Here is a 17,644-nt window from a genome sequence, read left to right as displayed (position 1 = left end):
CCATTATGTACAGACTTCCCTACCAGCTTTGAGGTACCCAAAAACCTATCACACCATCCCTGGGCTCAGGAGGTGACAGAGGAGTGAAAGAGTGGGCCAGCCAGAGAAAACAGTGAAGGTTGAATAAGCGTTAGTACTAGGTTGTGGGATAGCAGAACGGGCAGGCTGGGAAGGAAGTCAAGGTTGTCAGGGGAGAATCTGTGAGCTGGGCAGACGGAATAATGGAGGGAGAGTCTTCTGGGGTCTCGATCTGGGGACAAACTGAAGTCTCTTCACGGGGATCATGAGGAAAGAGAACACACACCCTAAATTATGACAGCTACAGTCTGCAGCACCTTAAGACAGTTAGAATGTGCAAGAACAGGAAGAGTAGAGAGGGGGAGACCGCGATATGGCACAGTGATGTGAGCCAGGGTTCTGGAATCAAATTACCTGGGATCAACCTGGGAACTCCCACATGCTGCTTGTATGACTTTGGCCGTGTAACCACTATTCTGACCCCTAGTTTGTTCATCTATAAAACAGGATGACAGAATTCACCTCATAGGATGTTAGTAAGGATTAAATAAACTGTTAAAGGTTAATATCTATATAATAACTAGATAATTTAGTATCTGTTAAAACTAATCCATATAAACTCATCTATTAAAGCACTTGGCCGAGCCAGACTCCTGGTAAATGTTCAGCAAGTGACAGCTACAACTGAAGTCGTTACCTGTGGCCTTGGGGCTTATTCATGCTCTCCCAACATCAATGGTCCAGAGGCTGGAGCACAGCCTCTCAGCCCCTTAGGGTCCTTCCCATCCCTTCCCAGGGTTGGGGGCTCCCAGCTCTCACCTCCTGCCTGAGTCATGTGGGCTCTGGTCTGTTTCCTCTGGCATTTTCAACTTGATCTAAACTTGTTTCCCTTTTTATTTTGAAAATTGGAATCATCTGTAGACTCTTTTGAGTCCAATCAGAGAGATGTTGCCCGAGTACCGAACTGAAATTAGCTGTTCAACCAAGGTTAAAACAGACTGTAAACTATTGAACAGCACACGGCGCTTTGAGATTTTAGATGAAAAAAAAGCCGTGAAAGCACGGTGATTCTGTTTAATTTGTCCTCAATCATATCCACATAGAGTATTTGTTTTATACCGATGCTTATATTTATTCATAACTGTAATATATCTTGTTCTTTTTATTTACTTATGTTTCAGTTTGGGTTTCATTCCAGAGCATAGCTCGGCCTTGAAATGGCCCCCGGGGCAGGAGGGGTATCCATTTCCGTGTAGTTCCCCCTAGTGGTCACATGTCTGTAACTGCATCTACAGCTGTTCAAATGCAGGTTGATTGGCCTGCGTTGTTCAGTTCCCACTGGCCCCTGGAGAGTTGCATAGGGGGATAAAGGAAAAAGGAAAGTTCCTGAACAGAGTGCGCAGGAGCTGGTCCTGGAGCAAGTGGATGAGAATTTGCTAATATTCAAGTCAGATAAGTGGGGGGAGGTGAGTTGTAATACGGCGTTTTAGGTTTTGGGGGTATGTGTGTGTGTTTCCCAGCGGTTCCGTTTTGAGCAATAAAACATCAAGCGCCAAAAGTTAGGGCTTTGAAGCGCACATTTTAGGGTTTCAAGTCAGACTCCGATATTCACTAACCGTACGACTTTGGGAAAAGTACGTGTTTCAGTGTCATGTGTAAACTCAAGATAGTAATTAATGCCTGCCTCAGAGACTTCTGTGAGGATTAAGTGAAATATTTCGATTAGAACAGTACCCGGCACGTACGTGCTCGACAGAAATGCTGGCTTCTCTCATAGCGGGGATCTCAGCATCGATACCGTCCTTACCCGGTGTGGTGACCTGTGCGTTTCTCTGAGGACCGAATCTCGGTGGGAGGATGGCCCCGGATCAGAAATCAGACATATTTGGGAACTCTTCCCCAACACATGAAATCTTGCGACTTAGAAAACTTTACAAGCTATGTGATTATTTATTCCTTTAGTTGTTATTAACACGTTTCCCAAAGAATCCCTATGGTGCCAATTTAGAAGCACCGGAGGAATGAACTTGACATTCTGTGTAGCCATTTGTGCCTTCAGAAGGCATGAGTAGGGAAGATCCAGAAGCCTCTGTCAGCAGGGTCAGGCCTGGCTCCTGCCCTCACGGGGCCCATCCTCACCCGGCTAAGACGCCCCAGGGATAGGCTGTCGCTGCAGCCGAGACCGCGGGTCTCGAAGAATCTACAGCGCAAGAGAGCCCAAGTGCTTTTTGCGAACTGGGCGTAAGAGGCAAATTCTGAAGCTGAGACGTCCACCACTGGCCAGGTGCTTCGTTTACATTTCATTCTATCTGAATACTTTTGGCATTTTAATTGTAAACATTTCATTCATTCATTTAGGAAATATTTGTTGAGCACCTCACACGTGCCAGGAGCCTCTCTAGTCACTGGGAATACTGCGTCGTAAAGGGGCAGAGTTCTTGCCCTCCTGGAGCCTGCAGCGGAATGTGGGAGACAGACAACAAACGATACCTAATACAGGCGTACAGGGTATCGTGCTAGACGAAAAATGAAATAGAGTGAGGAACAAGCAGGTGGGGCCGGCTCGCTCCTTTAAATAGGAGTCACAGAAAGCACTGTGTGGCACCACATGTGAGTCGAGACCTCACGAGGAAGGGGAGTGAGTCCTACAGGTGTCCCAATGAAAAAGGGCTCGATGCCACAGACCTGGTTATTACTAGCCGGTTAGCAAACAATTTTACATGATTGCCGTGGTGGTACCTCAGTCAACAGCCACGTTTATAGAAGTCTGTGTTCGGGCAGACACGGTGACTCATACTAGTAAATTGAGCATAGTTTGAGCCTAGAGGGGAGAGTAGTTCCAATCTGTGTAGCTTAAGCATCTCAAGCACGATAACCTATTTATCAGGACTCACCGTCCTCAGGCAGGGATGTGCGCCAGCCTCCCGGAATCTTGGTTTCCGTGTCCCTGTCTGAGCCCCATTCTCAACTCACTGAACCAGAAGAGGGGATGGGCAAAGGGAGCTGGCATTGGAGTTTGAATACTGTTTCCAGGTGAGTCTGATAAACAGCTAAGGAAACCGAAAACGAATTAACACGCGCTGTGACTTTAAATTCTCTTTTCCTCTTCCAGTCTCCAAGGACTTTATCTCCGACTCCATCAGCAGAAGTAAGTACCGTTTTTGAAAATTGTAACGGGTGGGATTTGGGGAATAACTTGGACCTTTCCTAGACTGGAATTTTTGAAGGAGGACATTCAACGAAACCACAACAGAAATACCACTAGTCTGTAAAACGCTAGTGGTGGTATATTATTCCGTTGAATTGATATGACTGATTCACTTAATTATTCCCCGATTTGTTGAGGAAGTTTTATCCTTGTAAGTGGTGGTATGGTAGATATCTTTGAGCGCATTTTTCCATTTGAAGATCCCTTTTTGTTTTTCCTGGGGAGATGTTTCACAAAGTGGGAAGTAGAATTTCCTGGGTCTGAGGCCACTACCGGCTTGTTCTCCAGGCAAATCAACTTAAAGTGTCACCAGATCAATGTTAGGGACAGTGTGGGCTGGCAGTCAGAACAAGGAGTAAGATGAGAGCCGGGAGGCTGGTCCTGAAGCGGGCTCTGCCTTCATGAGCTACACGCCTACACAGGGGTCTCCTGCCTGCTCTGAAACATTCTGCTTTTGTGGACAAGGGAGGTCAGCCCTTGTGTTCTACCTTCCTTGTTACACAAATCAGATGAAATGACGTATGTGAACACACTTTGTAAAACCGAAAAGCACAGTATAAACGTGACCGTCGGAGTTACTTTCCCCAGAGCTCTGTCGACACTGGGATTTATCATTTTCCTTCTTAAAAGTTGGCCGAATGCGGGTACTACTGGTTTCAAACAAAGTGCTTTAACCACAGAATGCTCCTCTGCATACGTATTTAAGGATATGGCCCTCAAATGTGCACATGAACAGGCAGGCGTGATAGTTCCGGGGCAGCCTTTGTAGAACTTGACTTCCTTGGACCTGATGATAGCGTGAATGAGTGTCTTACGCTCCTGCTTTCTCGTACTCTCTTTCCAGGGCTACCAGGATGCTCGGGACCGGGTGATCCACCGGTCCACCAGCCAGGGCTCCATCAACTCCCCCGTCTACAGCCGCCATAGCTACACTCCAACCACGTCTCGCTCTCCCCAGCATTTTCACAGACCTGGTAAGGGCACCTGTTCCCGAGATTCACTCTATATGATAGTCTGTGTTGGCTGTGTGATTTTTCTTTTCCCCACCACTGACAGTGTGTTAAGAATCTAGCTGCCAAATAGATCTCTTCTTTTCCCAGAAAAAAAAAAAACACAACACTTAAATCCAACTACAATTTGTGTTATTTTATGGTTCTATTCATTATGATTTATTAAATAATTACATTTTGACAGTGAACAACAAGAATCAAGGGAGCCTTTTTAAAAAAATATTTTTAGACTTGAAGAAAATCCCATCACTTGGAGACTTAGAATGAAGATCTCCAAAGAAAATAATTCAATGCACCCTTTAGGCACATCAGCATCATCTAAAATCCAGCATTAGCCATTTGCTGGTGTGTTTATTGTGTTTCCCTGGTCCAGGCACACGGTGTTACTAAGCATGCTGGGGTAAGCACCTTCTAGAAGGAAGTATTATATACAACCTCAGGGTTGTATTTGATAACTTTTCAGATCCATTCTACCCTTAGATTTTTAGCCAGACTTGGAAAACAGAAAAACAACAGAGACATATTATGATAGAGAGTATCAAATAGTTGTGGACTTCAGGTGACTATGCACAGTGTAGTCCCTATGACTATTGGTGGGTGTCTCATGTGTGGAACAGAAGAATGGAGATCCCAGCACGGATTCAGGGTTCTCTGGGAAGTAGATTCCCACAAGGAGATTCTGGCCTTCTAGACAAACTTGGTGGCCGTGTACATCTTCGAAGACTTCATGTTAAGCTTCTTGTTCTGCACAGGCTGATGAGAACAGAACATGTGCTAACTTATTTTATAAAATAAAACCAGAGGAAATGAACAGAATATAAAAAGGCTGCAGTCTTTTCCTTAAGGCTATAGATTTAATACTCAGAGAGGACCGAATTTTTAGTATATGATTCTTCAGTAATGTATAGTTCCCCCTAGATCATAAGTACTTGGTATTTGTTGAGTTATGTTACATGAGAATTTTTCAGGAAATGGATTCTTTTTTTTTTTTTTTTTTTTTTTTTGGTATGCAGCTATGTTGATTTTATTCACGTCCCAGACCTGGGTCTAGATTTAATAAGCCCTTGTCTACGTGGGGGACAAGAAATCCTCTATGTGACTGCCTGTCCTTATAGGGCATATGTTGAGGTCACTGAGGCCATGGCCATGACCTTGTCAGGATGACGTGGGGCTACAGGGAAATTATTGTTCTATAGGCCCCCGATTAGCGAGGGGGTGGTCAGCCAGGGAAATTATTTCCCTAAAAGATCATGTCATTGTTGAGCACTGAAAGATTTGTCTGTTCCAGCCGTGGTTCTGATGTTAGCAGCCTTTAGGACGTTCCCCATTCTGAGTGCACTTCCCCCTCTCCACGGTATATTATGGACATCTGATTATTAGGGCTTACGGTTATTTTTTCAAGATCTGTCCTTGTCACGTGGAGTCGGCAGGGTTCTGACAGCAGAGTTATGGTCGGTATCGGATACCTCTGATTATCCACTCCGTGGGTCCTAGATGCCGGGTAGTGGTGCGCACCCCCCCAGGGCCGGGTTTGGTTTTAATGGCCCATTCTCCTTCCAAGATCAGGAAGCCGCTGGTCCCCCAGTGCCGCCACCACGCCATTCGCAGGATCCTAAGTAGCTCTCCGCCACCGGGGGAGCACCAACAGGTCCCTCCTTCTCCGCAGGCAGAATAAAATTAAACTTCTAATGGGAGAAGTTTGCAGCTTAAAAACAAACAAACAAACAAAAAGAATCTGACCCTTACAGATAAGTACTTCTTTTCAAGGTTCTTGAAATAATTGTCTTTTTTTTTTTTTTCACATGTGCGTCAGGGGGGTTCTGTTTGGCCAGGTGTCTTTTTTTAAAAGCAGCTATTTCTGAATCTAGATGATGCACCGGTACTGGCTCAACAGTAGCTGGTGTCATCCTGACAGAGAATGTCCCGGTGGCCATTCCTTCTCATAAAGCCATTTATTCTCAGAGAGTGACTCTCTACCGACCTGAACCTATTTGCACATTCTCCCCACTTTGCCTGACCCTTAGCAGGTGCGTTCTTAACCCTTTTTCCTTCCTCCTTTTTCAGACTCCTGATTAACGTTCTTTATTTCCCGCCCCGCCCCCTCCCTTGGAACGAGGATGCTGTCCCTGCTCCTGTGTTAATTTCTGTTCTTCTTTTCTGTTTCCACCTTGCCCTGCCCCTGACTCCTTGCCGCACAGAGCTGCTGTCTCCTGGTGTGCGCCTGCGCACCAGCAGCCTCAGCTCCACCCACAGCGACTCCCGCCCCAACTCCCCCTTCCGACACCACTTCATTCCCCATATCAAAGGTAAGGAGGCAGGCTTCCCCAGGCGGCACCCCGCATAGTGGAGATTTATTAGCACCCTGGGAAGGCTAATAAGGTGGATCTCCAAGAGTTAGCTCCCAGCTTTCGACCTCTCCGCATGCCTGCGTGTGTCGTAACTACACCCAGTGTCTTAGAACTGGCATGGCATCTCTCAGTAGGAGAAATATGTCATTTCTAAGGGCTCTTAGATGAAGAAACAGGAAGTATGTTTAAGACCAGAAGATTCATTATCTACTGCTTAGGGGGGAAAAAAACCCCATATATTATCATTTTGTTTTTCCGTGTGTCAAAAACAAAATATAATATATAGCTGGGGTATGCTCCTGGTTTTGATGCGTGACGTGGCTCAGCAAAACGTACCACTGTTTAGCAACAAATCTCCAAAACTTGTCTTAATGGTAAGAAGCCATTTAACCACTCGGTGGTATTGAAACACTTGGAGAGTATAAAAAGATCGATGGCAGTGTGACTTAAATGTCTCTCCTTGAGCCAACCCTAAGGGTAATCCTCTTTTGACTGGTCCTGATTTCTGCGTGACATTGAAGAGAAGCCGTGCCTTCTGTTTTCTGTTTCTGCCCCCACATTCCTGCCCATTCCCTTTATGGCATTCCCATCGTTTTCCTCATTGCCCGTTATGCTTCTGAAGCAGCCCTCAACTGGGGCCCTTGTTCCCCTCCGTATGTTGGGGGAGCCGAGAGCCTTGAAGGGGCTTCAAAGGGGCCATCATTTAAAATAAGTATGAGCTCCCAGAAGGATGCTAACTTTTTCCATAGTCTTGAATTGAACCAAAGTAACCAATGACAGTAGCTGAAGGAGGGAGTGCCAGGCCAGTACATTGTTATAACCGGACTGTTATATTAAGTGTCTTGGTAGAAGGCTTGAGGCAGACCTAACCAGATCCCAACTCGGTGTTCCAAAGTGCTCAGATCACGAGCGCGGCTACTGAGTACGCAAAATGCTGTTCCAGCTGACCGAGCGTTCATTTACCGTCTACCCAAGCTATTTTCTTATGGCTCACTTGGATTTTTGAGCCACCGAGTCCTAAAATATAGATGCACTGCCCTTAATCCGCACGCAGTTATCCTATGTGTGTCACTTTAGCATTCTCTGTGCTGTAAAAATAATGTTGCTCACATGCTTGTCGAAGTCACACACGCTTTGTCGTTAGCAAAGAGATGAGCATTTTCCAGTTGGAGCAGCACTTTCTAAAATTCTTGACAGATTACTTAAAATTATTATTGCTAATTAGTATTTGGGGGGCCTTTTGTTCTCTAGATACCAAAATACTTTAGAGGATGTTTATAAAGCCATAAGAAATTACTGAAAAACTTCAGAGATGTATTTTAAAGAGACTTTAATATAGAAACCCTTGGCCAAACTAAGATTTGTTTGCTTCGAATATGACAGAGGAAAGAGATTTTTGATTCAAAGAGGTAAACTGCCTTGCTTGGTTATTACATGTTTTACCTTTCAAGAGATGCTTCCCGTAGGAAGAAAAACGCCACGCGCCCTGTAAAGTTACACAAAGTCTGTACACATACACACATCACGAGCTATCGGGACACAAAATCTTGTGTCTGTGAGCAGCTTTATGGAGAGTTGGAAGACGCAAATGAACGCCGGAGTCCTAGGTTCAAATATTATCTGTGTCCTGTGCCTGCGGTGGCACCTTGGATTGTCAACTTAACCTTTGGGGTGTCACTTGCTACCTCACCTACGACACCTCTCCTAGGTCACTGGGGGTACGTGAGGTCAAGTGCCCTAGTGTGTAACAAGCACTGGGCTCACCTTGTCTGTGATGGTTTCCCCCTCGGCTTCGTGCCCTTAAAGCACCTTTGACTGCGCTGTTTCACTCCATTCTCTGGTGAAGGGGCCCTGGTCAAGGGTCACACCGATGGAGTGACAGGGCCCCCCCATCCCTCACTCATATTAGGGGCGTCTGTTTCAGTATAAATATACATGAAATATCATTTTGAAAGCAAACTTTTTTTCCCATTCTATTTAACTAGCAAATTGCATTCTTATTGAGCCTAAGGCAAACAGCTGCTTTCAGCCACTTAAATTTTTATTTCTCAACAGTACCTTTGTGTGCCTAAATGGCACCTTATTAAAAATGTAGATATGTTGTCGGCCTTTGAACAACGTGGAGGTTAGAGGTACCAACCCCACCCCCCACCCCGCGTAGTGGAAAAATCTTGGTATAACTTTTGACTCCCCAAAAACTTAACTACAAATCGCCTACCGTTGACTGGAACACTTACCAATAACACAGTCAATTAACGCGTTGAACACAGTTAACACAATGAACGCATATTAACACATACACATATAACACATATGTTATATGTATTATATGCTATATTCTTATAGTAAAGTAAGCTAGAGAAAAGGAAGATAACTTATAGTCAAGACACATCCACGCATATGTGGACCCATGCCATTCAAACCTGGATCGTTCAAGGGTCAGAGGTCCATTCTTTTCTGTCTTCAGACTGAATTTGAACTTTTTGACACAAATTTTCTAGGTTTAAGTTGTAGAGAGCATTAGGCCAAGAAGCATTAGGTTGAGCTTGACCTCACACTTAAAAGACACCTAATGGTCCATTTCCATATGTCTATAGTCCGTTCCTATAAAATAGTCTACATACATCAGATGCGAAATGTAATGTACATAACAGTACAATGCTTAGTTTCAAAATCAGATGAGCTTTTTGCTAAACTACAAAATCAATCATGGAGAATTTGTACATTAAAGATACTTCTCTAAGAGCTTAATATAGTCGATTGGCTAAATACTGATTCTTTAAGGAATGACTTCTTAGTGATTCTGAAAAGCACGTATCCATCTATTAGACCAGGAAGGCCTCTCCAGCACTTGGAAAATTTAGCACAGAGGGAACGTATGACCACTTGAGAAGCACATCTAAGGCATCTTTAAAATGGAACCAAGTCCTCCAAGGCCCTTCATGGGAACGTTCACTTTTTATCGTGGAGCTCGCCTTATGATCTCGGGGCAGTTACTTATAAAGCCAATGTAATCTGGGCAGTCTGAGGATGCCAGGATAGGATGTCCACTGCAGGAATGTGTATCTCAAAGCACTAGAAGCACCACTCTGGCAACCAGAAGTTCAGCCCCCCCATTTCCCAAGTCCACTTCCTGGTCCTTATTGCTGATGCACGGGCCCCGGCCCCCAGGGTTCATGGCACCGGGGATGCTGCATGTTGGAAAGCTGAGATGCACATCACAGGCTGTCTTTCTATTTCATTGGCTTCTCCATCCATTTTCTGTAATGTCCATCTTGTTTTCCGGTGTGTCTTTGTTTCTCTTCTCTAACCTTCCCTGCAGCCGCATTCTGTATTGGTCTGTCATTGTCGGGCCATTTGGACAAGTGCATGCTTAGAGATTTGGAAAGATTTTCACTTTGTTTTGGGCTTGGTCTGTGCTATGTTTGCTGAGTTCCTCTTCCCTCCCCTTTGAAATACTCTTAGACATTATGTTCTGTGTTCACAAAGTATAAATCAGATTTGTGAACAGGAGGGCTACATATATTCAGTCTCTTTGAAAGGAATCTTTTCTGTTTCACCATAGAAGTGACTTACTGTGATGCAAATACCTGACACTTGCTCAAGAAAACCATGATGCTTATTGAAACTTTAGACAAGAACCAGCAATCCTGAAACTCTGTCACGAAATTCTAGATGCTGCCAACTTTAAGGTCCCCTCAAAGGACTCATTTATATTTTGGAATATAAGCACTTAGAGTCCAGAACATTAGGCAGCATTCTAGCATGTTCCCCTAGCAGACACATGCATGGCCATTTTGATCTACTTGTCTTAGGATTTGTCACTTGGGCTCTCAGGTACCAAAAAGAAGATTGAAAATAAGGACAGAGCACTTGAATGTGTTAAGGACAGTGAGAATCCTGTAAGTGATTGATCTCTCAAGGACTGAAAAATTGGCTTAGTAGGCTGATATGGAAGGAGCTAAAAATGAAGGCTAAGAAATATAAATACACGGTAGCTTCTTTTTCAGTATTGATTTTTGGGTGAGTGCAAGTGTGGGAGGGACAGAGAGCGAGGGACAGAGGATCCAAAGCGGGCTCCATGCTAACAGGCGGACAGTCTGACAGCACTGAGCCCGACGTGGGGCTCGAACTCCGAAACCACGAGATCCCGACCTGAGCCAAAGTCGGACGCTCAACCGACTGAGCCACCCAGGTGACCCACGTGGTAGATTCTCATCATAGTAGCTAAGATCACTCACAACTAAGAACAATCCAGTACAAGGAAGGACTTATTTAAGGAACAAAATGGCTATGAATGTGATACACAGCAATATTCTACGACAGATACGCTATTATATAATTTTTAAACAGTGTCTCCATTCCAAGCTAATGGTGATGATAATGTTGATGGTGGAAATACCTTCCGTATATCCTCTTTCATCTAACACCTCATGTATTACTTTGCCTAAGTAATGAACTAAGCGTCCAAGTAACTGTTTTAGGGCCCTTATCAGTTATTTCCTTCTAGAATAAAGTTTTACCACTTCAAGATAGGGTGTTTAAGTTAGAATAAGGAAAGAGGGCTCATCTTGAGGGTTTTGCTTTTTTAAAAAACACCAAAAAAATGTTTAATGCCTTTGGTATTTCAAGGGCTAAGAATTTGGTATCTAGCAAGAGTATTCTGAGACCTTGTCCCTAATGAGCCATGGTGACATGTGGAAATCATACTCCACAGAATCACTTAAATGGATGTGTTGCTGAGTCTCTCTTCACCTAGTGTTTGAAAATGTTTTGTGGGAGGTTTTAAGTGATTTTAGCATTAAATCTATTTACAAGGACTTGAACATAGGAGTAAGGGTTTGTTGTTTTTTTTTTAAGCAACTAGAAAGGTTACTAGTTACTGAAATATGCAGCCAAATAAAGAACTATGCCCAACAAGAGACAGCATTCGGCCCGAATTCCCCCATCCGGAGCTCAGACAACCACTCATCACAGCCTCCACATGAGAGAATTTAATGCTTGGGCAAATGCTGATTCTGATACCCTTCAACCTTTGCACCCCACATATGCAGATATTTTTGTGTGTGCATGACACCGGCTAATAATTGTCAAAACAAATGTAATGGCGTCTCATCCGATTGGGTATTGTAACCCAAATCTGTGAGAACATTTCCCTGAGGTATCTGACATTCTTCTACAAGTACAGGAAGGTTAGAGTTGACGGGCAGGAAGCAGGGTGGTTCAGAAGCCATAGCAGCCAGTGCTCAGGATATGCAAAAAGAGTCTTCAAAAGGCAACCTCGGGGCGCCTGGGTGGCTCAGTCGGTTGAGCGTCTGACTTCGGCTCGGGTCATGATCTCGCAGTTCGTGAGTTCGAGCCCCACATCGGGCTCTCTGCTGGCAGCTCGGAGCCTGGAGCCTGCTTCGGATTCTGTGTCTCCCTCTCTCTCTGCCCCTCCCCCACTCATGCTCTGTCTCTCTCTGTCTCAGAAATAAATAAACACTAAAAATTAAAAAAAAAAAGGCAACCTCAAATTAGGCGAGAAAACCGTTTTTCTAGACCTTCTTTTGAGAACAGCTCACAAGAAGTATTCTGGTTTTCAATTCTGGATTACTCTTGTGAATGATTTCTGATGTTTACAGGAGTAAATAATTCCTCTGCAGTGAAATGGTTACATGGGGGTTATCGAGGATCTAGTGGGAAAGTTATAAAAAGGGGGTGCTGTTGTGACCCCATGGTTCTATACAAACATTTGGCTGCCTTTAATCAAGAGCAGCATGATGGTTAATCCTGCAGTGGTGCCTGACTAAATTAGGCCATTAATAGCTATAGAATTCTCTAGCAGGCAACTTCAGTCATTCATTTGCAGACATTGATTAGGACCCACTTCTAGGCTGCGCACTAGACTCAGCTCACGAAGATGAATGAGACCTAGTTCTAATTCACTCTGCGATTGAAAACAGGATTTACTCCTAAATGTAAAACCACATTCTTCCTTCCCCTCCTTGCCTCTACCTGTGTCTTTTATACTCATTTTTTTTTTCAGACACGAGCTGGTTATTTCTCGTTAGGAGAGTGATAGTAAATGAAACTTTAAAAAAATAAAACAGATATAAAATTAAAAATAAAAGAAAAAGAAAAAGAAAAAATAACTTAAAAAAATTAACCATAATAGATCAGAAGTTTGGGGTGAAGCATCATCATTTTTGGAAGCTGATATCTAACTTAAATAAAGTCTACATTATAATGTATCGGGAGCTAGATGTGAAAGTGACTCTTGAGGAAAAAAAGAGAAAGGCTTCAGACCATAACAACTAAAAACCTGGCATCTACATTTAAGCCAGGGACAAATTCAGATCGTATTGGAAAGATCGCACTGCCCATTCAGTCCAGATATGTGCTCCGGTTACCTCAAAATACACGTGTTAAAAAATTAAAACCCTGGTAAGCACGTCATTTTAAAACTCCAGCAATTGACATCTTTCATACTTTGCGGGCCAGATTTAGAACGGCGTGGCTTATTTAAAGAAATCGGCTCGTGCTCTGTTTTGTAAAGATCTAGAGTTATTTCAAACTGTTAGCCTTAACTGATAGATAAATTACACATTATCAAAACGTACAACTTTTTTGCTTCAACGGACCCTATCGAGACAGTGAAAGACAACCCGCAGAATGGGAGGAAATGTTTGCAAATCATAACATCTGACAAGGGACTTACATCCAGAATATGTAAAGAAGTCCTATAACTCAGTAACAAAAGCAGTTGCATTTTAATCCGTTAATTTTTGCTAGTACATCTTCTGGTGTGTTCTCGGGGCCGATGTTTACTCAGACACGAGGTGGGAGGACAATTTAGGGCAGTAGCTGATCTCTGGCCAGTTGAGCCCAGGTCTCAGTTCATCCTGGTCACAAGGGAGCGATGGTGGCTTTGGTGGCACTCAAGGCTTTGCAGCCACCTGCCAGCAATCTTTTCTAGCCCCTTCGCTATTCTCCCATCCAAGAGCAGCCTGCTGTCCAGCCACAGTGTTGCTCCCACACACCATGGCCCTTCCTTCCTCATGATGTTCAAGCCCTCTGGAATCTGGGTCTGGTTATCCCTTGACCCATCCATCCACCCACCCACCTGGTGTGCTTACTTTTGATGCCCCACTCCGTCTAATATCTCAGCTTTCTGAAAGAACTCAGGGCCCCTTCCCCTAGGTATGCATTTACGTGTCACAGTCTGTCTCCTTAGGTAGATTCTGAGCCCCACTCCCCACCACAGTGACGTCTCATTCACCTGCGTGTCCCCAGTCATATAGCTCAGTGCCCAGCCACGGTAGCTGTCCATTCGCAGAGGGAATTGCTGGACTGAGTGGCATCTGAGTGGAGCGGAGCCTTTAAAGAGAAAGGCGGAGAGTGCTATAAGCGGTCCTGAAGTTCCTAAAAGAAAGGGCTCTGTCTCCGTGGTGTGTATTTCAAAGTGGGGCAACAGAAACGTTGGCTGTAGTGCAGGCACTTTGCATTGCTGAGGGGAGGGACTGGGTGGCCACGCGGGCTCCCAGACGTGGCCTTCCGTTTGGAGAAATATATTGCAATTGCCAGCCTCTGCCATCATGCCTGGAAGTGATCGTGTTTGGGTTTGCCTATCCTGCCCCTTCACGTGCTTGGGATTTCGTCGTCCGACAACTGATCCTGAATCATTAGCAAGTGACCTTCCATGACTCTTCATGTACTTTCCATCTAATCAGTTTGCTGCTAGCTCACGGCCTTCAACCGCATGCCATCGGAATGACGCCCCCTACCGCTAGCTGCTTCTAACCCAGTCCCACGTGAGCTCAAGTCTCTCCTGCCCCCAAACGTAACCTTCTATCACCTTGTGAGCCGAGTTGATAAACTGAGTTTGTTTCTTTTGTTTCTCCTTTTTGGTATACCTCCTCCCGGTCTGTCGTGTTGAAGTTTGATTATGCTTGCTCTGTTTTCTTTATTGCTGTCCCTTCCCTCATTTTGTTTTCTCCATTCTTCTCATTGGAGGCAATGAGCCGTCCAGCGGCCGGAACTCCCCTCTCCCTTCCCGGCCAGACAGCCGCCCTGTCACTCCAACTTACGCTCAGGCCCCTAAACATTTCCATGTTCCAGGTAGGAGCTGACACGGTCTTTGTTGGGGTGTCCTGTCACGGTGTAGAACGTAGCCCTGTTACCTGTCTCGTCTCATTTCTCATGCTCTCGTCATTGGGATGCACACAGTCGACAAACCCTAAATTGCACGATCTGACCTAGAGGGCCTTTCAGGAGTTTTGGATGCGAAATGCCAGGATTGTATGGAAGGTTTACGTTTTCTCAAAATTTTTTGAAGGGAGGTCGGAGGCAGAGGGTGAAGGAGGAAGGGTTGAGTTGCTTTGGGTTTTTTTTTTTTTGGACTAAGATTTTAATTTTACCTTTATATTAGTGCCTCCTGAGATATCACTCTGTGGTTTGGTGTCATTGACAATTCTCGCAATGGCAACCTAGTTACCTTCTCATCCTAAAGGTGAACCTTTAGGTGAACCACAACATCTCGAGAATACTTTTGTTTTTTTCTCCTGTTTGTCTCCCATGCGGAGAATCTTTCTATGGACTTTTCAGAGAGGTGTAAATTTGGATCAGTTAGTTGGATGGCCCTTCTGCAGTACGTAACCAACTGACTACCTCCTTAGCCCACAATGATATCTTGCAATTTAGGCTTGGTGCTGTAAGCTTTGCTGAAGTCATAAGCATCTGCTGTCACGGTACAAATGGTAATTTGCCATCAAGAACTGGGAATCTCAGGACCCATCATTCTCTTAATGTTTAGGGTCAGCTCAATTTGTAAGGGCAAGATTGGCCATCCAAGGTCACGATGTTATTTTTCCGTGGGAAGTACATTGTTTTACTTCTTTAGCTACTGAAAGTGGTTCAATACCTTACCCATTAGGGGTAACATATTCAGAATCTATAATCGTTTTTTTTTTCTTTTGCATTCCAAACTTACCCGATAAAACAGAGGAAAGCTCAACGAGATTCATACCACTAAGCTAGAGCTGCCTTTTAAAATAAAGCTTCACTGAACTTTAAAATCAGTGTTGTGTACATTTGCAACTTTTTTTGCATGAAGAATGCCCCCACCAAGATACAGTGGCCATGATTCTGAGGAAGCAAACCTTTTGAAATTTCCTGAGCATTTGCAGTCAAAGTGAAATGGTAGCATAATCAGATGCACCTGTATAACAAATGAATAATATTTGGCTTCTTTCTTTCTTTCTTTCTTTCTTTCTTTCTTTCTTTCTTTCTTTCTTTCTTTTTAAAATTTGCCCTCTACAAGTTGGTATTTTCTCAGACGTTCATCCTGTCAGGACATCAGACTAGCCTTGCACATAAGAACTATTTCTATGTTATAAAATGACTACTCTTAACTATATGACATTGCTTTCCACTGTTCCACTCATTAGCTAAAAAGTAAATTGAGCCCCTGGTATCTACTGGGAGCTCAATTTCTAGACAGTAGCAATTTGGGGATCTTCCCCAAACTGGTTATGTCTTCCTCACCACTAGACTCCCTTCCACTGCTTGCGTTTCTTCCTGTTTTAATCTCACTTTTAGTGAAGTGTGTATTTGCAATAAATGGCTCATGAATGAATTGCATCTCTATCTATCCTAAGATGTATTACAAAGGATTCCATATCACTTGTCTATAGCGATTCACTCATTCCTGTGACCTCTTCTTCTAGTAACCTCAATCTTTGTAATACAAAAGTTAACCTTCTGGGTTGATTTTGTTCAAGAGTCTTCAGTTTGGTTTGCCTCTTGGTTGATCTATTTTTCCCCACCGCTGAACCGGTTCCCATAATCACACACCTTTGCTTTTCATTTCCACAGATCAAGGGATCAACATTTACCGAAAACCACCCATCTACAAACAGCATGGTAAAACCCTCTTTCCTCCGCGTAGCTTTTAAGTAGTGATATCAGCTGAACTCTCTGCTGTCTGTCCTCTGAAAGGCTTCCCTGCTGCTGCTTTTGAGAATCAAACTGGGGCACCCAGCGTGTTATGCCTTTATGGTTCCCTAACACGCAAATGTTGTGAGATTGGTTTTCCTAGATGGAGAACGCTTAGTTTGGTTAGGAAACTCCTAGGCAATCTTTGAGCCCATGAAACCGTGTATCGTTGCATTCCTAAAGAAGGGAAGGTACTGCTCACACAATAATTCACAAATACCGTTTTTTTGTATGTGCCATCAAATAATGTAACCAGCCTCTATAGTAATTTTGTTGAGCTTCTGATTAGTTTAAGTAATTAAAATAGTGAAGGCCAGCAACCTAGAAAACTTAGCTGGACTAAGTCTACATTAACTTGACTGTCCAATTCCCCAGATGTCTGCACCTTGCAGTGGAATGGATAGGACACACCCAAGACCAAGGCCCTGGGCCCCAGCCCTTCCCCTCAATGGCTCTATGATATCACGGGCATGATTTCTCTGCCCCTCAGTTTTCTTTTAGACAAAAACCAGTAAGTTAGGCCAGCCACTCTCTGAAATTCCTGCAAACGAAAATCCCTAATACGGATTTATAACTGTGTTTTCCTTTTCTGGAAATAAAGAATTTTTAAACCCAGGAAATCATATTACCATAGGTAGATCACATTTCCCTCCACGGTTATTAGGTCTCTATAGATTAGATGCCATAAATCTTTGTGAATGGATAGAAAGCCAAGACTGGTCTTCAGGTGACGTCAGAAAATCATACACATAACATGCCTGGAAAGTTGAAGGCTGCCATTAAAATCTAGTTGACATTAATGAGTCGTTAAGGATTAGGATGACCTGAAAAGCAAAGAAAGTTGAAAATGCAAACAGGAAAAAATTGAGGCCAACATTCTAGGGGGAAAAAAAAAAAAGATTGTACATATTGTAATGGTCCTACCACTGTGATTTTTTTTCTCTTTTTTTTTTTTAAGATTTTACACCGTGTGCTCGCTTTTTTAAGTTTGTTAACATTGTTTTTGTTTGTTTTTTTATGGTTTAATGTCTTCTCACCCTTCTCACCCACTCATTAACATGTGAATGTTTACTGACTTCACCAAT

At 43.7% G+C, this 17,644-nt stretch overlaps 1 protein-coding gene across 27 annotated transcripts in view; it reads left to right on the top strand.

Moving 5' to 3' along the window:
* The window catches only part of ABLIM1 (actin binding LIM protein 1), a 300,499-nt gene that overhangs the window by 265,019 nt on the left and 17,836 nt on the right, over positions 1–17,644 (top strand). For 11 of the 27 annotated variants that reach the window (XM_043597635.1, XM_043597630.1, XM_043597622.1 and 8 more), the window contains 5 exons: positions 3,131–3,166; positions 4,071–4,200; positions 6,435–6,542; positions 14,580–14,684; positions 16,440–16,487. In XM_043597635.1, coding sequence (XP_043453570.1) covers positions 3,131–3,166; positions 4,071–4,200; positions 6,435–6,542; positions 14,580–14,684; positions 16,440–16,487 — 427 coding nt within the window. The remainder of the gene's footprint in view (positions 1–3,130; positions 3,167–4,070; positions 4,201–6,434; positions 6,543–14,579; positions 14,685–16,439; positions 16,488–17,644) is intronic. The other 16 variants (XM_043597643.1, XM_043597641.1, XM_043597633.1 and 13 more) reach the window with 3 other exon arrangements.

This window comes from Prionailurus bengalensis, chromosome D2 (assembly GCF_016509475.1).
Source record: "Prionailurus bengalensis isolate Pbe53 chromosome D2, Fcat_Pben_1.1_paternal_pri, whole genome shotgun sequence".
NCBI lineage: Eukaryota > Metazoa > Chordata > Mammalia > Carnivora > Felidae > Prionailurus > Prionailurus bengalensis.
Note: the sequence above shows the minus strand (reverse complement) of the source record. Positions and strands in the feature narration are given on the sequence as shown.